The sequence below is a fragment of the Aedes albopictus genome, chromosome 2 (assembly GCF_035046485.1).
Source record: "Aedes albopictus strain Foshan chromosome 2, AalbF5, whole genome shotgun sequence".
Classification (NCBI taxonomy): Eukaryota; Metazoa; Arthropoda; class Insecta; order Diptera; family Culicidae; genus Aedes; species Aedes albopictus.
Window position 1 is genome coordinate 22,961,984 of NC_085137.1, and position 21,042 is coordinate 22,983,025.

At 38.2% G+C, this 21,042-nt stretch overlaps 2 protein-coding genes across 3 annotated transcripts in view; one reads left to right on the top strand and one right to left on the bottom strand.

The window, feature by feature from the left end:
* The window catches only part of LOC109623402 (beta-1,4-glucuronyltransferase 1-like), a 31,815-nt gene that overhangs the window by 2,709 nt on the left and 8,064 nt on the right, over nucleotides 1-21,042 (bottom strand). Inside the window, exons 2-3 of one of the 2 annotated variants that reach the window (XM_062849299.1) lie at nucleotides 4,438-4,712; nucleotides 4,039-4,384 (exon numbers count right to left, since the gene is read on the bottom strand). In XM_062849299.1, coding sequence (XP_062705283.1) covers nucleotides 4,039-4,384; nucleotides 4,438-4,667 — 576 coding nt within the window. In that variant the 5' untranslated portion in view covers nucleotides 4,668-4,712. Of the gene's footprint in view, nucleotides 1-4,038; nucleotides 4,385-4,437; nucleotides 4,716-21,042 lie in introns of both variants that reach the window. The other variant, XM_062849298.1, reaches the window with a different exon arrangement.
* Nucleotides 5,054-19,744, top strand: LOC115262247 (uncharacterized). The gene is made up of 4 exons (XM_029864653.2): nucleotides 5,054-5,593; nucleotides 17,796-17,987; nucleotides 18,048-18,863; nucleotides 18,927-19,744. Exons 1-4 carry the CDS (start codon nucleotides 5,310-5,312, stop codon nucleotides 19,087-19,089), a joined length of 1,455 nt encoding a protein of 484 aa, XP_029720513.2. The 5' UTR covers nucleotides 5,054-5,309; the 3' UTR covers nucleotides 19,090-19,744.

Below are 21,042 nucleotides of genomic sequence, written 5' to 3' on the forward strand. Positions count from 1 at the left end.
TGTTCCCTTGAGTTATACTGATTGTGGGAAACAGTAGCATTATCATTTGAATTAATAATTCATTTTCGGCCAAAAGGCATTCGGCCAAACGACAATCGGCCAAATGACCCGAATAGTCATCGACTACTAATCATTGATTAATTCCATAACCGACTACATTAATGTGTAAAGAACAAACAAAAGTTAATTGTTAGAGTCCCTAAAATTTGGCGGCCTGGAGCCACATTCTTGGAAGAGTTTCTTAAATAACCAAGTTCTGGAAGATTACTTAAAAGATTTCCTGGGCTGTGATAGTTTTCAGCAATGGAATACAATCTATTTTTGGCCAGATTTCGGTCGATTTTATTGGACTTCGACCATCGTCTGTGGACTCCAAAATACCTTACTAAGTAAATTTCTTGGGCACTCAGGGAAATTTGAGTTTTAAATATACGTTTCTGGAAATATTGACAATATGTTCCTGAAAGTAAGAGAATTATCTGGGAGAATTCCCAATTAAAACAAAAACTAGCAAACTTATGCAGGAATTTCTGAGGAACTCCCAAATTATTTTAAGACATAATTAAAAATATTTTTTCCAGGGAATTTCATCTAGGAAATACTGGAAAAAAACAGTGGTATTTTCTGATGCTTCCTGAAGATTTACTGTAAAAAATCTGAGGGAAATTTTAGGAAATTTTTTTTATGAAACTTGAGCATATTTTGTAAGAAATGTTGAATGATGTGTACCTATATAGAATTGTTGCCAGATTCAATTTTGGAATTTTACGACCATTTATGAAATGATAGAATTAACCCTCTAATACCCAAATTTTTGATCTTGATCTAAATATCATTTTTCGTCATCTAAAATCGATTTAAACATGTTTTGGAAGATGATTCTTTTTAATTCTCGATTTCGTGAACTTCAGTTTTTGATTTTTCTAATTTTTATTTTTGAACATCCCCACACTTTTATATTTTTCCTGGAAGCCAATTTGGGGAATGGGTTTTTTGAGATGAAAACATTTTGAGATTTTATGGTTATTGTTGAAATATTATTATTTTAAATTTTTTTCATGGAAAATTTTATTTTCCGTGTAATTTGAAGGAAAATAATTTTAGAGTGTATTCGATTCCCTTAAACTATTAAACAAGGATAGAATGATTTGGGAAAAATTTAAAATTGTTAATTGTAGCGATTTAATACAAAATAAACAATGATTTCTGAAAGGTGACTAAAACATCAATTTTTCAATGATTTTTATTAAATGCAAATACGTTTTAAAATACACCAAAAACCATTTTGAGATGTACAGAACAATCCTAAATATCAGCCAAAAATATAATAAAATTGATTTTCTACGAAACAAAAATTACAAAAATGCTCAAACTATACCCCGTCTAAAGGCGGGATTGGGTATTAGAGGGTTAAGGTGAAGATTTGACGAAGCCATACCTGAAAATTTCAAGAGCACAAATCTGAAGAACCAAATGTCAGTTTGCGCTGAAAAGTTGATCGATTGGTAACCACCAGCGGATAACCAATCGATCAACTTTTCAGCACAAACCGACTTACGGTTCTTCAGATTTGTGCTCTTGAAAATTCGAGGTGTGGCTTGAGGTGTGGCTTCGTCATATCTTCACTTTAACAAAAGGCTACGTGATTGATCCAAAACTTATGTAGCCTTATAAGGATATATCTTATTATTTAAAAACACCAGTAATTTACGACAGTAACAACTAATTAGTTGTTAACTGTTAACAGTATCGAAGACTGTAATGGAATATTTCTTGCGACGAAGCATTGAAGATTTTTGTGGAATTTTCGGAGGAATTCTAAAATCGCAAAATTTGTATTGCACAACTGTACTAAATATATAGCCATGATTGGGTCTCCAGTTAGCCTAGTGGTTAGGCTATGGATTGCCAATCCGGAGACGGCGGGTCGATTCCTCGGCATAGTGTATCATTTTACTTGCCTCACAATTTACAAATTCATGCAATGGCAGGCAAAGAAAGCCCCTCAATTAATAACTGTGGAAGTGCTCAAAGAACACTAAGTTGAAGCGAGACAGGCAAAGTCCCAGTGGGACGTAGTGCCATACATAAGAAGAAGAAGAAGAAGAAGAAGAAGAAGAAGAAGAAGAAGAAGAAGAAGAAGAAGAAGAAGAAGAAGAAGAAGAAGAAGAAGGAGAAGAAGAAGAAGAAGAAGAAGAAGAATAAGAAGAAGGAGAAGAAGAAGAAGAAGAAGAAGAAGAAGAAGAAGAAGAAGAAGAAGAAGAAGAAGAATAAGAAGAAGACGAAGAAGAAGAAGAAGAAGAAGAAGAAGAAGAAGAAGAAGAAGAAGAAGAAGAAGAAGAAGAAGAAGAAGAAAATAGACATGATTAATTTGTTGAAGATCTTTTCATTCTTATTATAAGTGTCATTAGTAGTAGACATAGACTTCGAAATGATAGTGTTGGACGCACTTTCGAATATGCGGGGTTGCTTGTTCACAACATTTTCGCCTTTGATCACCACCAACGCATCGATTCGCGGCGATTGAACCGTTAATACCATTGGAATCCTTGGAAGAATATCTGAAGGAAACTTTAGAGAAATGCCTGAAGAAATTTTGAATTTCCGATTTTCTGTAGCAATCGCTTGAGATTTTTTATGATATTTGTGAAAGTTATTCCGAAAGAATCTTCTGGATGATTTCTGAAAAATAAATCAATTTCAGAGAAAGTCCATGAAAAGTTTTTTTAGGAGATTCTTCGGAATCAATTCCGGAAGAATCTTTAGACTCAGAAGGTTTAGTGAAAAAAACGGGAGGAATTTCTTAAGGATTTTCAATAATTTCTTAAGGAATTATTGGATGAAATTGGAGAGGAACATCTGAAGGGATTACTGAAAAATTCCAAGAGGAATTTCTAAAGCTGTCTCTGGAATGCTTTTTCCAACAAAATTCTGGATTTTTTTAGCGAAAGGCTTAAGGAGTTGGTAAAGGAATCCGTGAGAGATTTTCCAAAAGAATCCCTGGAGAAATTTTCTGAGGATTTCTTGGAGAATTCTCTGAGGTTACCCATGGATGAATAACTGGGGAATACTGTGACCCCTTTGCCCCCAGCTGCGAAATAAAAGTTCAAGAAATTGCCAACAGCCCATTTCTCAACAGAATTTGACCAAATTTCGAATACAAACTTGCACAACACTCTGGTTTTGGAAGTATACGGGATCAAAATTTTCTTGGACTTCTGGACGGAGTAAGGCCGGTGGGTTACTGGGTCAAGTCGGGTAAAAATAAGGCCAAGTACGATTTGCACCACCATAACTTTCTTCTTAATGAAGTATTTCAATGGGAGTTTATATATTCCATTGCCTAATGATAGTTGAAGTTGCTACAGGTTCAATTTTGAGATTCTTTGATAGGTCTCCTTTGAGTTCTTGGGATATTGAACATCCAAGACTCAATTTACGTTTGTTGTTTTCAAATGACATTAAACACGACATATGATTCTCTTATTGACCCCATAGGTCATCGGAGACATCTTTAGAACATGTGTTGCTCTTGTTCTACTGTTCATATTTTCTGAATCTCTCGGTGGATTTTCCGAATCCATTCTCGGAATAATCACCACGGCTGTTTTTCAATATTTTTTATAGCTCTAAATTGCATCAATACTTGAAAGTCTGTAAAATGTTCGTTATGTCAACGTACTGCAGACAATTTGGACGATCAGATTGAAGTCGTGCCTTGACTTCAGAGAACCACAGATGGACAACAGTAAGAGTTCATTGCACCCGAAAACAACGGTTAGCTCCAGAAACGATTACTACATTTAACAGGAGTAAGTCAAATCCTGGACTAGATTCCTGAGTACCTGGGATAACCGGGTAAAGTCAGGCCTTGAGTTCATGGAACTGTTGATAAACCGTAATCACAAATTATGTTTCAAGTTTTGATATGTAGAATATTGAGTATGCTGAATACAAAAAGCGAGATTCTTTCAACGTGTTGTACAAAATACAACAGCGCGATCACTCGAGGCTTTCATAAGCATTTTCAATACTCACCGGCTTGGGAGGCATTCGTTCGAAGTCAAAGTACAGATGCACCGATGCGTGCTCGTCCATCAGATAGGACTGCCGGTCACAGTATATCAGATACCGCAACGATTCAATAGCGATCCCGAACTCCTCACCGGGAGCGTAGACGGCCAAACTGAGCGGTCCCTGCCATCGCTCCAACAGTGGAATCATATTGTCCAGAAACCGATAGTCCCCATGGGTGGTATAGGTGATGCTTTCGTGGCACTCCGGCGGTGGTCGCTTGGGTTTGATGAAATTTTTCAGCACATAGAAATCACCCCGGGTCTCGATTCGGGGCCGGTCATCTACGGATTTGCAGTTCAAGAGATGTCTAATTGATTTTTTTATAATGACAAATTTAAAAAAGAAACCTTTGAAACTCACTTTAACGTCTCCAGTGTGTTGGAGTCATTGACCAAAGGCTGGACATCCGTGCTTCCTTCGTACCAATCATATCGATTGGTAGGTCGTGGAGTAAGTAATCCAATGATGCAAAATATTACAAAGAACAAAACTACGATGGGGATGACTAGTTTCAGAATGATGGATTTGTCAGGTACTCGTTGGACGTTGAGCCGTTTATAGGCCACTTTGCTGCTATTGTTGGAGAACATTGTTTCGATGCGTGTTGCGTTATCTCATATCGATCACGTTATATGCTTCTGAAATGAGACAAATAGAATCAACAAGTGGATGGATGAATCCGTTAAATTGCAGTAAAGAACACGATGAACGAACAGGAAAGTAGCGACAAACGCACTGGGTTGGAAAAGTTAGCGAGACATGCAGCATGGTTTTCACAGACTGCAGACGATGCGAGGCACAGTGGCTTACAATGAGGAAAGCGAAATTTTCTTAGTGTTCTATGAGAACTTAATTAGTTATATAACTGAAAACTTGTGTTCATCAATCAAGAATCAATTGTACAGGAATACCAGTTTTTTGTAGTCATGCATATGTAGTAAACAATCTATGTCCAGGAAAGCCAAGATAGTTTTAAAATTTAAAAGACCCTTGACAGAACTGTAAATTACAACCAGTCACGATAAGTAAGATTTTGTCAAAAGCTAACAAAAAAGTAACACCGCACTTCGAACCACCGTGCGACCGTTGCAACAAATTACTTCTGCATGCAAAACTGTTACACCCATCTTGGTTAAATGTGTCCTCCCAATGATGACGATTGGTGGTGCATCATTCAGTTTCGTAGAGCTAATCAGAGTGGATGGTGGTAAGCAGACAGTTCAGCCAGAGAGATGAAATTCGCAGTTCCAACGATAGTTTTGGCTTTCCTAATTGGAAAGTGCAGTGCAAAAGGGATGGAACCAAGCGTTTTCACCATAGATATGAACGACATATTGAATGAAAATCTTATGCCAGCAAGTTTTTTGATGCTGGAGGGCCCGGAAAGTTCAGAAGAACTACCGATGGAAGGTAGGACAGAATCGGCAGCGGCTGTGGATCCCGAGAATAATCTGGTGAATTTGACTCGAGAAGATGGTACCTTTGGAACGGCGTTCTCCACGATGGGATTTCATAGGTGAGTTGTAACTGGGTTTTTACTTTTCAGCATTCCATTTTAAAATTTTTGCTTTTTTTAAATCTTATGCATTATACAAAAAACATAAAGAATTGCATACGAAAAATAATACAAGGGGGAAGGGGGTGTCGAAAAATGGTGAATATGAATAGACAGCCCCAACAACAGTGATAACCAAATTGTGGCCCGCGAACAAATTTTGAAATAAATTAGACCGTTGCCCAACAATACATTCTACAATGACAATAAGAAACTTATCTACTGAAATACTGTACCGTAAAACGGGGTAACTTTCATAGCTTTCCAGCCATTTTCCATAATATTGATCCATTTATTTTATTTTCCTTAGTTTTATATTTTTAAAACAAGCACTGGAATCTCTGTTATCAATTGGAATTGAAAGACCGACACATTTTAATTTTTTTTGGTAATCAATAATTTTTCATTTGAGCGAGAATAACATTTTCAATTTAAGGTCACTATGAAAGTGCCCTGAAAAATACATCAAAACAAAAAAAAAAAAATATTACAGATTGCAATCCTAGGCATATCAACATGATGTGAGAAGCCATGTGAAGCATATAAGATTGATTTTTTTTATGATAAATACGTGGATTTTTCATAAAACTCTACATATACACTCCCGTTCAAAAGTCACCCACACCCCCCCCCCCCCCCCCCAAAAACATGTCATTTTTTTAGGCCCATATCTCCGCCAATTTGCGTCCGATTTCAAAACCCTAGGTTTCATTCAAAAGATAATAAGTAAAAGAAACTTTGAACATGATTTAAATAAACTTTTTCAAAAAAATTTGTATGTAAACTTAACCCAAAGTTGCCAAATTTTCTAAAAAATGAATATAAACTTACGGCAGTGTCGCTGGAAGTTGGGTCGACAAAATTTTAAGATGAGAGCGGTAACATGACCCATTTTCTATTAGCTTTCAACTGCTTTTTACAGAACTTAGCTAAAAAAATCTAGAAAAAAAGTTATTAAGTAAATTAATCCTTGATGTCATCGACCAAAAGTTTGGGGTCACTATCGTAAAAGAAAAGTGATTTTGTAACCGTTCGCCGAATTTGTTCGAGAGGTCTACAAAACTCGGTGGCTTTTGCGCCACTCTCGCGAACGAGAGACCACCGGTTCATTCTAAAGTTTGCCCGACCAAGACGACTCTTACCTCAAGGCTTTCTCGAACGGCCGTGGCTCAAAATCTTTAAACGTATTAAAAACTTAAAACAAATAACGTTTAAACTGAAACAATAACGGAAATTTACACTAAACGGGAGAGAAAAACTGAATACACAACAAGTAAGCAATCAAGAGAACATTTAGGTGTCACTGAAGTGAATTTATTTGAATGAATTTAAGGAATAAAACAAAAAAAATATTAATAAAACAAAGAAAAACTAAAACAATTGAATTCGTTCGTATGTATATAGTCTTTTACAAATGCTCGTCAAGTGTGTGTGTGTGTGTGTGTGTGTGTGTGTGTGTGTGGTGTGTGTGTTTTGTGTGTGTATGATCATGGCCATGAACTCAAAACGACGTACCTGCGCAGGCTTTTCCGTTGTCGGTGCATTTCCGTGGCCAATCGTCGTCGTCGCGCTCTCCTTATCGTTCGCCGGTCTATAGGTGCGGAGGGGGAGTGTCGGCGGTCCGGTACTCTGCCCGATCGTGCTTAAACCGCACGCGGGTAGGCCGGATATCATCCCTACGGTTCTACCCCATTACCCCGAATGCCACTACCCCGAACGCCATTAGCCCGAACGCCACTACCCCGAATGGGCCACTACCCCGAACGCCATTACCCCGAAAGCATGTTTTTAGATGGGTTATTCAGATGATGGGTATTTTATATTTTTATTAATTTAATAACATTACTGACAGCTTTAGTACCAGAAGATATCATTGTAAAGAATAACCTTAAAACAAAATAATGGAATAATACATATTAGAGATGATCTTGTATGAGATAGAGCTGTCAGCAAAGGTCCTTCAAATACTGGCTATCGATATTGGCTCATTAGGCCGAAAAGACATTTGGCCAAAGTATCACTAATAAGTCTACTGATCATTAGGCGAGATCAAATAATACGAATTGCAAAATAGGCCCGGAAAGAACATTTTATAGTTAGAAAAAGAAAAAATCTTTTAAGGAGGAATAGACGATTTGCTAATAAAACACAATAACAGTGTAACTTAAAAAAAACATTCCTTAAATGTGAAAAAATGTGCTTGATAGGTTGGCCGCCAATAAGGTCTACAAGGATATAACTAGAAAGAACAGCATATAAATTTAAGAAGGGCAAATCTCCTATGGGGCCATTCATAAACTATGTAGACCAAATTTTGGTCACCTTGGTCCTCTCCCCTTCCTCACAACAATCACACCGTCTTCGGCCAGAGGCCGCATAGACTGTACATTACTAACATTAGACAATGGACAACACGTATAACACTCAGTGGCCCAGTGGAGTATTTTCTGTTTAGACGAAAAGTTTTCCTCGACCGGAGCGGGAATCGAACCCACATTCCGAGGCATGCGAGATACCTGAACGACTAACGCCGCTAACCGCTCGGCCACGAGGTCCACGATTTGTTCATACAAAAATTTGTAAATTTGTATAGAGCTTAGAATTTGGATAGACCCTCTCCTACTTACATAGTTTATGCACGGCCCCTTTACATAAATCTGCAAAGAGCAACATGGCTACCAAACAACTCTGTAACAATATAAGTTGAAAGAACAGCCCAACTTTAAAAGAAGGAAAAACACCAGATGGAATTAATAGAGATATGTCGCCAGTCAACACGGTAACGACGTAACAAGAAAGAACAGCCTATAAATGAAAGAAGGGCAAATCTCATTTACAGTAAGCAACTTTCACTCCCAGTAAACTATATAAGTGCAGCTAGCAGAACAGCCTTTCATGAAAAGAAAAGCTACAGTTTGGTCGCCAGAAAAAAATAGTTTATTTGGTCCAACGATGCTGGATCTACCTTGCTAAGTGAACTGAACTGAATATCTAAAATCCAGTCCAGTACTACAATATTCACGAAACGCGACGCGAGACAAGACTCGACACTTATGGTTCTTACAATCGTCAAAATAATTAAAAAATTACCCGTCGGACATTGTCCCGTAGATGGGCTGCATTGAGCCCGAAACCGGTCGGCATTAAGGTAATTTTTTAATTATTTTGACGATTGTAAGAACCATAAGTGTCGTGTCTTGTCTCGCGTCGCGTTTCGTGAATGTCGTGATGGTTCTTACGTTAGCACTAAATACACCAATTGATAGTGCAGTACTACAATCTTGAAAAAAATATTCAGAAAACAATTTTAGGGCTTGATGTTCTGGAAACTGATCTTAAAAATCAAAAGAAAATCAAAAGAAATCTAGTTGCCAGTTTGGCCGCAAGTCAATTCTGAAAAATTTTACTTGAAAGAACAGCCTAATATTCAAAGAAGAACAAATCCGCTATGCAGTTAGTTATTCGTCTGCAAATAAACTACGTAACACTCAAACTCGAAAAAACAGCTTCTGATGAAAAGAAGGAAACTTTCTATAAAGAAATTAACAGTTTGGCTACCAAACAGCTCTGCAATAGTACACGGTTGGAAACTGCAAACTCAAAAGAACAGCCTATTTTTAAAAGAAGGAAAATATTTGAAGAAGTGTAGTTTGATAACCAGAAGGAAAATATTTGAAGAAGTGTAGTTTGATAAGTGTAGTTTGATAGTTTGATAATCGTTTGCCACCCTTTACAGTCGTGCTTGAGGCCAACCAACTTTTAAAAGAAGGGAAAATGTCAGTTTGAAATACTTGTAGTTTTTATAGCCATAGCTATAAGTTCGAAAGAGCAGCTAATTTAAAATATGGAAAATTTGTCTTTACTTGTCTTCTTAATTTCATTGCGTTTGCTGCTTTCGTTTTCACGAACCTTACTTTTGCATGAAGCACAACATACGGAAACCTAAGGGAAGCGGAACCCAAGGGGGAGTCGCTGAGCACATCTTTACTTGCGCCAATTATTTTCAGTGTGCCACCGGGTATTGAATTGTGCCTCAGTTTGCCCCGAAGTGCCAATGCTTGATGATTCAGATTTTGCTTGGCAACTACCAAAACAACCAACTGTTTGTTTTCATTTTGCAGGTCAAATGCACATGGTTGCCTAGTTTTCTCACCCAAACTCAAGTGTCAAAATTGTGCCTCAGAGTGCCTCGGTGTGCCACCCAGCGTATAAGACGGTGTGCTTGGCACCTCTTGGCACAATGTTCCAAGCGACTAGCCCCTTGGCGGAACCTATCTTAAACAATGTGCTCCATTGTCATGCTATCTAAAACGAAGTAAATAAGAGCTATTTGATTTGTTTTTTTATTTTTATATTTTTTTTACTCGTTACAAAAAGAAAACGGAAAAAATCGGTACCCAAATCGTCTGTTTAAGAATAGAATTAACATTGGGGCATAGGATGGAGAAGAGTATTCATACCTACACTAGTTACTGATTACCCTTTTCTAACTTATAACCACCTTCATCAACTTCTAATCGGTCACCACTTTTTTGGTGATCTCCTGAACGATTCGGGATAATGGCCCTTTCGGGGTAATGGCTTTCGGGGTAATGGCTTTCGGGGAAATGGCTTTCGGGGTAATGACCCATTCGGGGTAATGGCTTTCGGGGTAGTGGCCTATTCGGGGTAATGGCATTCGGGGTAGTGGCGTTCTGGGTAATGGCGTTCGGGGTAATGGGGTGGAGCCCATCCCTACTCTCCGTTTGACTGCCAGTTTTGGCGGGCGAGGAGTAGCGAGAAAGGCTTGAAGCCAAAATAAAAAGCGTCTTTGGACGCTGAGGTCCAAAGAGGGAACACAAATTAAAACAATATACACTAAAAACGAATTCACTTTCAATAATTACCTTTTGAAAAACAAACAAATGCTCAGGGAACAGAGTGTCTGCCCCTGGCGACTAAATCCACAATTTAAATAACTACAAAACGAAAAACAAAGACAAATAAATTCAAATTCACTTTAAACTACACTGATTTACTAAGCTATAACTCTAATAATCACTACACACCTTAAAAAACTACAAACTGGGAGAAGGTCGCCGAAGCTCACTTCTGCTCTCCAGCCGACTTAACTATAAAGTGATGGAGTCAAGTCAATTTCTCTAGTCAAGTAAATTTCCTGCTATTGAAGCAGTCGTCTATTGAATGTACAAACAATTATTTACAAGTGCGCCAAATTCAACTCGCACATGGCTGCAAATCTATTTTGCGCCATCGAAAAAACCCTATAAGATACGTAACATGAATCGTCATTAGCTTAGCCTAGACACAAACCTTACATGAAATGGATAATCTCTACTAGATGAAACGGTTCAAATCCAAAGTCAAATTCAACGAATCCAATTCAAATAAGATTTTACTTGAAAAGATAAAAACGTCAAAAGCTACAAATTAACTAAAATAGTAATAAATTAAAGAAACGAATTTTGATTTAGAAATCTTAAATATTGAAAAAAAAAAACATATTTATCCAAGGTTATCGAACTGAATTCAAACTTTATTTTACTTAAAAATATGAAAAACGTTACAATTTGTTGATATCTTTGTCAAGTGTAAAAGTGAGTTCGTAGAGCACTGAGTGAAAACCTCAGAGAATTTAGTTATCAAAAATCATTATCTGTGTATAAATATATCCTTTACGGTACATCAACATATGATTACATGATACGCATAGTAGGTTTCTTTGTTTGAGTTGTTTTTGAAATTTTATTAACAAATTAAGAAAACAACAGCTTTAACTACTTGGAAATAGAAGGGCTTTGCATACTTTAAGGCGTTATTATGGCGAAGAATTCTGTCCAAGTTTACAAAACAGATTCCAATTCGTGAAAATACGTTTCGTTAAGAGATTTGGTGCTAAATTTATAATCTGCTATGATCGATCTTGCGTAAATAAGTGGCCATTCGTTGAAAAATAGTCAAAACATTGTTTTACAGTAGATTGTTTGAAGGTGTTGACAAATGGCGAAAATGTCGACAATTTTTATGTTTTGCCAAAAAGATTAATGTAAGTTTGATTGTAATAGAAAAACCTTTGAAATGAACCTTTATATGTATAGTATTGATCCACGTTAGCCATTATCTTAACTGATTATAGAAATCATAGTTATACGATAAAATATACAGGGGATAGACAAAATGATCGGGATAGGTAAAATTTTCACTTTTCAAAAAATGTTCAAACAGCTGTAACTTTTTGAAAAGTGCATCAAAACATCTGAAATTTTTACTGTAAGTTGGTCAACTAGTTGTGTATCAATGGTCAAAATTTGGGAAAGATCGAGCTATCCTACATGCAGTTAGAAAAATTCTAGAAAAAGTCAAAATTATCCGATAGCCAACTTTGAACTGTTATATCTCCGGATTCAATGAACCAAATGCAATGAAATTTTGAGCGATCCTGACTTATATGATTAGCTTTGAAAAAAGTTTGACTAAACTTGAACTTATTAATAAGAAAGAAAGTTACAGCAATTTCATTTATTTTATGATTTTTTAGTAAATTGGTCTAATTTTAATATGTTTCCCATTACCATTTCAATTTACTGCCGGTTATTTTGCTACTTCTATTCAAAACATATTCATATTTAAGTCAATTAGAGGGATTTCAAATAAACTATAATTTCTATATCGAATATTAAAGCGATGTTAAAATTTCCGATAATTTGGTTTTATATCGGAAAAATAATCTAAGCGCTATAATTTTCTTCCGTGTTAACAATTTTAGGTTATGTCAAATGCAGTGAAGACAATTGTCAGACAAAAGAGGCACAAAACAAGCAACAAAGAAGACGTGGCGATTACTCTTTATCCCAACTGGTAACAGATAATGACATGATCTCGAATTTTTTTGTTGCAGACAAAACAGAAGCAGAATTTGTTGCGTACTTTTCAACTCGTGAATAATCAAGTATTACTAACCCAAAATCGAAACTTTTTGATGATACATCTTCAGCAGCGTTGCAGTGTTTACCGACTCGAAGTTACCGCTCGAAAATCACAATGCAAGGCTTAAAAATCTCTAAACTTATGGTGCACGATCTTTGTCCTATTCTGTTCAAGTTGGGACAAACGTATGTCGCATTGGCAAGAATGTCGCAACAAATTCAGGTTGCGACATTGTCGTTATTGTTGCGCGATGGGTGAATTTTGATTCACTGGTCAAATGTTTTTCAAAGCTAATCATATAAGTCATGATCGCTCAAAATTTCATTGCATTTGGTTCATTGAATCCGGAGATATAACAGTTCAAATTTGGCTATCGAATAATTTTGACTTTTTCTAGAATCTTTCTAACTTCATGTAGGATAGCCCGATCTTTCCAAAATTTTGACCATTGATACACAACTAGTTGACCAACTTACAGTAAAAATTTCAGATTTTTCGATGCACTTTTCAAAAAGTTACAGCTGTTTGAACATTTTTTGAAAAGTGAAAATCTTACCTGTCCCGATCATTTTGTCTATCCCCTGTATAATGCCTGCCCTGGTGCCTGCCGTACTATCAAAGTTACCCGCATTATCAAAGTTACCCCGTTCTACGGTATATTTCATTGAGATTTTTTAAACACAAGTATAAATAACTGCATTTTTGCCTTTTTCGTTAATCTAAAAACGATTTTTCGATAGAAGGCTTGGAGCTCGAATCGAACCGGAAAATTACCGCATTGTTTGCTATTAAAAATAGTCCGGATCGGTCAGGGCGGTCCGGAGTTATAGCCAATTCAGTGATCCGGACCAGCACCGCGGTGCACCGGTAGAACTGGCCGTATATCAAACTGAACCAAGTCCTATCACGCGACACATCAAACAGCGGCGATTTGTGTAACCTTTAGCATGGTTGACGAATTCTGTGCGGAAATCAACACTGGAGACCGTAAATTCCACGATGTTGGCTCAACATTCAAGATGGCGGTCTAAAATACAAGATGGCGGATCCAAATTTCTTGATGACGACTGTTTTATGAAGTTTTAGGCCCTAAAACCATGCAATGTGGGTATATTTTGTATGGGGAAGATGTCCGGAGTCCAAAGATGGCGACCAGAATATCAAAGATGGCCGCCTAAAATCCAAGATTGCGGCTCAACATTCAAGATGGCGGCTGTTTATTGGAGTTTTAGGCTCTAAAACCAAGCAATATGGGTATATTTGATATGGGGAAGAGCTCCGGAGTCCAGAAATGGCGACCAGAATATCAAAGATGGCCGCCTAAAATCAAAGATGGCAGTTTCAAAATTCAATATGGCAGCTGTTTAAGGGAGTTTTAGGCCCCTAAAACATGTAATATGAGTATATTTGGTATGCAGAAGATGCCCGGAGTCAAAAAATAGCTACCAGTATATCCAAGAAGGCGACCTAGAATCCAAGATGGTGGCTCAAAATTCAAGATAGCGACAATTTAATAGAGTTTTAGGCTCTAAAATCATGCAATATGGGTATATTTGATATGGGTAAGAGGTCTAGAGAGTACGAAAACGGCGACCAGAATATCAAAGATGGCCGCATAAAATCCAAGATAGCGGCTTCCAAATTCATGATGACGGCTGTTCAGGAAGTTTTACACTCTAAAACCATGCAAAATGGGTGTATCTGGTATGGGAAAGAAGTCTGGAGTCCAAAAATGGCGACCAGAATATTCAAGATTGCAGACTTAAATCCATAGTGGCGGCTAAAATTTTAATATAGCGGCTTTTTCTTAAGGGTTTGAGGCTCAAACATCAAAAGTCAGATAAACGATAAATTGTGGAATGAGCCGAGGTTAAAATATACTGAAAGAAAAACTAAAAAAACGAAATGATTTATGATTTATGGTGCTATGAAATGGATTTCTATTATACACATAAAAAGTGCGATATTCATCACCATGTCACTTGAATTTTGTTGAAATGGGGTTTCAAAAGCACGAGAAAGGCGCCATCACCGCTAGGTGGATTCATTAGGGTTTTTTAGAATCAGAATAACAGAAGTAATAGGGGAAATCAGATATTTTGGAAATTTTTAAAACATTTTATCTCAATATGTACTTGATGAAACTTTTTCAATTTTTTTTTGTGTTACAGCTTATACCTAGGTGTTCATATGCAGTGGATTTACTTCATTCTTTCACTGTTGTATTCGTACAGGGCTCCGGCGCGTGCGTACGGAAAAATAATTGGAAAAAGTGTCCGGGAAGGCAAGAGAACATGAAAATCTGAAATTCCGTTTTAAGCGGCATTTCCTTATGGAAGTGACTGTGAAAAAAACACAGTACGCAGGCAGTACGACGTTTGCCGGGACAGCTAGTTATACATTAGACTGGGTCAACAAAGTCGATTTTTTGGAACAAAGCTTTTTCGATTCCTTTTAGCGTCCAAAACAACTATGCAAAAATTGGGAGCGATTGGTTGAGTCCCCGTATTCCGCATTGAGATTTGAATTTGTATGGAATTTAGTATGGAATAACGTGATTTTTAGCATTTTCCTCATACATTGGAATTTTTTGTCTAAAACGATCTAACTAATGACTTCGAAGTATAGTCCTGCATATGCCGAAAAATTTTGCCGAAGACCCCAAAGTGATCCGACACTTGCGAAAAAAGTTATTATGTTGAGATCGTCTGATGGTGCTTAACATTTAGCACGTAAAGGAATAACATCAATAATAAAATCTCAATTTTTGGCCTAAGTTACCAAGCGTATAACTTTTTTCATGAGCGTCAGATCACTTTGCGGTCTTCGGCAAAGTTTTTCAGCATATCCTAGACTTCACTTCAACGTTATTTGATGAATAGTTACTAATATTTATGGCAAAAATTCAAGAATATTTGTTGAAAAACTCAAAACATCTAGAGTTGCATACTTTAGAGTCATTTTTCTAGAAATTAGATAAAAGACACACGATCCTCTCTGACTTAACACCGACCAAATGGGATCGAGTCGACTTTTGTCACCTCATTCGACTCGTCCCATCTCACACGCCGCGCAAAATAAGCCTGAATATAAGCATTGTCTACCGTACACATCCTGGGGTGGCGTGGCTGTCGATAGAAATGGTCTGTGCGCCAGGGAGTTGGCATACTTTCCATTGAATGACCTTTTTGTTGTACACCTGATCAGGCTCTTTCGATCAGCGGGAATGGGGAGAAAATGTTGATTAGATGCCCAAGAGCTTGATACCTACTACCAATCAGCCACTCAGCTGTGAATCCCCGGTTTGCTCACCTTGCTGGATTGCGAATCCGTATAAGCGGAAAAAGATTCCGTAAACAGTCACGCGATCAAAAGTAAAGCATCGTTATGCTGCGGATGAATTCATCACAAAAACTGCTCTAAACCGACACAAAAGTACTACTTGAAGAAACAATGTTTAATTTATTTACCTAAGTGTTTTGAGTACCAACATTTTCACCACCATCGGTCGAATAGGTTCAAAAAGATGACAGCAGTACGACATCACACAGCAACTATTTTTTTTTGCATCCGTCTTTGCGCGCGGTTCACTACGATCAGGTAAAACCCCACGTTAGATTCTATGTTAATTTATTTTATTTTTGTGTAGTAGAACTCGTTTTCCAGCTTTTTGGTCTTTCTTGAACTACTTGCGGCCGGTGATCTATTTCAGAAATTCAATTTTTGCCTGCCGAGACAGTTAGGCTGTAGATCACTGCCCTACAGCTACTTATTCGATAGCTCATAACTTCATCACAATCTCACTTTCTAATCAATTCATCGCTTAACAAACATACTTCACTCATTTACTCACTAGCTCACTAAATCATCCATCAATTCAGTTACTCACCAATTCTCTTTACAATTTTCATGCTCACCCACTAACTCTCTCAGCACTTCATTTACACACCAATTCACTCATTATAAATAAGTCTACTATTATAATTGATTTGTAAATTGAAGAGATAATCAGTTGGTAGAAAAGTGAGTAAAATAGCTTTATCCTTGAGATACGAACTTCGAATTTTGCAAAAATAGGGACGGTCCAATGTGCCTGTATTACGCTATTCTTTTCTGTTTCGAAAGCCGCCATTTAAAAGCCAACCTCCCAACCCAAGCTCGAATTCAGTTTAGCTTTCTATTCTGTAGAATCCTTGGTACAATCTCAACCTGTTCTATATCCTAGATTAGAGCACTGGTGCAACATATGCGAAAAACGTGTATTCGAATCTTGGTAGAAGGCGACTTTTTTTAGCCAGTTCAATCACACATAAATGAAATAGATATTTATGCAATTCAGTATCATAATTTTAATTTTAAATAACTAATTTTGATATTATAATAACCATTTTTCCGAACTGGTTCATTATGCAACTGAAATGAGTTTCATAATGAAAAATAGTTGCATAATGTTCATAATGCAACCCATTTGAGTTGCATTATGAACATTATGCAACTCAAATGAGTTGTATAATGAAAAAATCATTGCATAAAATTTTTTATGGAACTCGTTACAAAACTCGATTTTTTCAGCACTCTTCGTATTTATCCAACTCGGCAAGCCTCGTTGGATAAATGTACGACTCGTGCTGAAAAAGTCAACTTTTTACAACTCGTTGCATAAATAACTATTATGTAACGATTTGCAAAAAGTTGATTTTTTCAGCACGATTCGTATATTTATCCAATGAGTCTTGCCGAGTTGGATAAATACGACGAGTGCTGAAAAAATCGAGTTTTGCAACTATTTCCATACAAAAATTTATGCAATGATGCAAATCAGCTGCATAATGAACATGTTCATTTTCATTAAGCAACTCATTTCTGTTGCATATGAACCAGTACGGAAAAGTAGGTCATTATGATACTGAAATGAGCAGTGAAAAATATAAATTATGTTACAGAATTACACCGTATCATCAAATTTTCTGAATTCTCCATGGTGTTTAAGGGTAATTGGCCCATAAAAGGGGAATTTATGTATTTTCGGCAGTTTTGTTCTCTTCATCAATGAACTCAAAATTGGTTTCAAAGCTTTCACTATCAGACAGAACTATACGGTTAAGTTTAAGTTAATTTGGCCGAAAAAAGCCCGTCATGATGAAGAGCACAAAGATGCCGACAATACCCAAAGTCACCCTATTATGCTAAGTGTGACCCTGTTATTGATTTTCTTCCTCACTCTTCATCCCAACAGAAAAATGATCAACAGCTACCTTTGCAATGGCTTCGTCGCCAATCAAATCATGTCCGAAGTCATTCCTGGCTCATTTGGCATATCGAGACGCGTCGGAACTGGTGTAGTGATTGCAGACAACGGTGTTCCCCTGTCCAAGGACGCGATGCTCTTCGACCAAGGATCGTCCGGTTATGTCGATTGGTTGTCCAAGTATAGATACGATTGAAGTTTGAAAACTATGATCTTAATAATATCTCGTTTTTATTACAGATCTACGACTCTGGACGACATTTACCGCAACTACCTATCGTCATCATTCAACGGCACTGACCATACCAACCATCGCTCAGATGGGATGCATCCGATTTCGAATCCTCGAACTGGTGAGGATGAATACTTCGACGAAGGGGTTATCACGGGATACGCCGTCCATCATCCCGATCCCCAAACTATGCAACAAGCTCAGCCCGCTCAGCCACCTTATCACGGTCCTTACAACTCCTACCAGCAACAACACCGTTCCCCGTACAATCCTAATCCCTACCAGCATCCCAATCCACCTCCCCCAGCCTACGCTCCACAACAGGCCCCAAGCCATACCCACAATCAATACGAACTCCTTCAGGGCGAAACCCCGTACAACGGAGCCCGTGGTGACTACGGCTACCACACGTCCATAGGGATCGAGGAAAAGAGCATTGGCAAGGGTTTGGGGCTAAAAGACCTGTTCGACATAGCCCTGACCACTTTGGCGTTTCTCTCGTTCGGGATGTTCATCCTGCAGGTGATCATGTGCATTACGATGACCAAAACGGACGCCAACATGATGATGATTCCGGTGGATGGTGAAGTGGACGGGGATGGGTCGGTGGAAGTACGGCGCCGAACTGCTCGGGCTCTGTTGGACATGGAGAGTGCCCGGTTGAGGGAGATCAACGAGATTGCGCGGAAGCTGCTGGACTCGATGGATGCCGCTGTGTTTGCCCGGCGAGACGAGGGACAGTGTGTGCAGCGAGTGATTTGCGAGAGTCAGCAGTTGTCGAAGGAACTGAAGTATGCCAGAGGGTATTGGATGTCGGTGTGGAAGTGAGTTGGTGATGTGGTGGTTTGTCAAGATGTATTGGAGTTGTAATGAGTGTTTCGTTTCAGTTTGGGAGTAAGCTGGCTGACGGGCAGTATGGTGGATCCGGATAGCAGCTCTGGAGCCACTCTCGGCTGTTTGCGGGCGATTCTCGTTGGCCTGGGAGGCGGAAAGTGCGAAAAGGTGTATGGTTGCACAAAAGTTCAGAACACTGGTTCGAAGAAGTCATAGTTCTGAGTAATTTTGTGGCAAGATCAACACTGTTTAAGACTTATTTTATTTGAAGTGAATAAATTATCCTACTCTTTATTAATGATTTTACCAACAGATGTTGAGCCTGCTTCTAAGTTTAATGTTCTTTAAACAATACTAATTGATCAAGTGCATCACACAACCACAGACTAGTTTAACAGCAGTGATACTATGATACATTGATACATACTGCCCTTTGCTGGCACTTTACCAGATTTGCTGGTATGTCTGAAACATACCGGAAAAACTATATATAATGAGAAGGCACGAAATGTTGCTAATTGACAATGAAATTTATGATAAAAATCACGTTCTGGTGGGAATCGAACTGACCAGCTTTAACCAACTAAGCCACAGAACAGGAAAGGATTCTGAGGAATACAAAGCCAAACTGACTCCGAAACCACATCGTGAACACTGCTTTTTCACAAACCCATCTCTCTTTCGCGTTACATAACTTACTTACTTCCAATCCTGGGCACCCACTGTGGTGCAGAGGGCCGAATCGAAAGATTTCCATCCTGGGCGATTGCCAGCCATCGCACAATGGGAAAAAATAGGCATATAACGCGAATAAATTCAATATCTCCGCTCGGAGTGGATGGATTCGAATGAATTTTTGAAACAAACTACAAAAATCTCTAAAGTTTCAGATAAAGAGGGTGTCATTTGCCGCACGTTGCTGGAAATCTGTGTATCGGGTAATGGGGTAATATCTCTCATTTTCACCTTTTCGGAAAAAAAATCTTAAGCGCACAATATTTTTTTTAATTTGGGTTTGTGTAAAAACTTCCGTAGTATCGAATGGAACTGGTTTGGGTCACCGCACGGCCTTTAAAATTGAAATATTTTTAAATTACCCCGACATCCCCTTTTTCTTTGAAATTTCACATACATCGCTGCCCTCGCCTTTTTGATTTGGTCTTGTTGACGTTGATGGTAAGACCTGCCGCTGAGGAGTGATTGGCAAGATCATCGAGCTTGCTCTGCATATCAGAGCGCCGTTGAGCTAGGAGAGCAACGTCATCAGCCAGTTCGAAGTCATTTAGGTGCTCCATGGTAATGGGCTGCCATAGCAATCCACGATTTGGTTGACGGTCAATCGCACCTGCTCGTCGATTACGATGAGGAACAGTAGCGGTGATAGGACACATCCTTGCCTCACTCCAGCAACGACCCGGATGGGATAGGACAAAACATCGTCGTGCAGTACTCTGCACGAAAATACTCTATACAGTCGAGTCTCTTACTAAACGAATTCCTATTAAACGGACTCCTATTAAACGAACTCCTACTAGACAGGGGTGAGCGTTATAGGAGACTAAGAGCTTATGGGATTTCGGCATTTTGGGGGTGTGGCCTATTATCTCGGGTGTGTTAAGAGTTAACGCAATACTTTCTTCGGCAAAGTTTTAGGGCTTGATAAGATCTACCATTTAGAACTTTGGTTCATATGATTAGTTGGCAATTTGGCCGCTTGAGGGACCATCAACAATTTGATGCTAAATTGCACTACGGGAACCATATCAGGTTGTCAAGCAAACGTTACGATATGCGACAGCTCAAGACCCTGATAATTTGGAAGGATAGTGTCTTCGGGAAAGTTGTTGGGTACGCCAATAACTTACTGACGATGAGTTGCGAAGTTCGAAATTCCTCCACTGGGCGGCGCTAGTGAGCAAGTAAAATTTCAAAACCTCATATCTCAGAATCCCGATAACTTAGGAAGTTGGTGTCTTCGGCAAAGTTGATCAGTATGACATGAACTTACATAAAAATAATCACTTGTTTCGCAATTCTGCCACTAGGCGGCGCTAGTGAACATGCAAATTTTAGAAATCTCATAGCTCAGAATCCTGATAACTTAGAAAGTTGGTGTCTTCGGCAAAGTTGATCAGTATAACATAAACTTACATAAAAATAAACACTTGT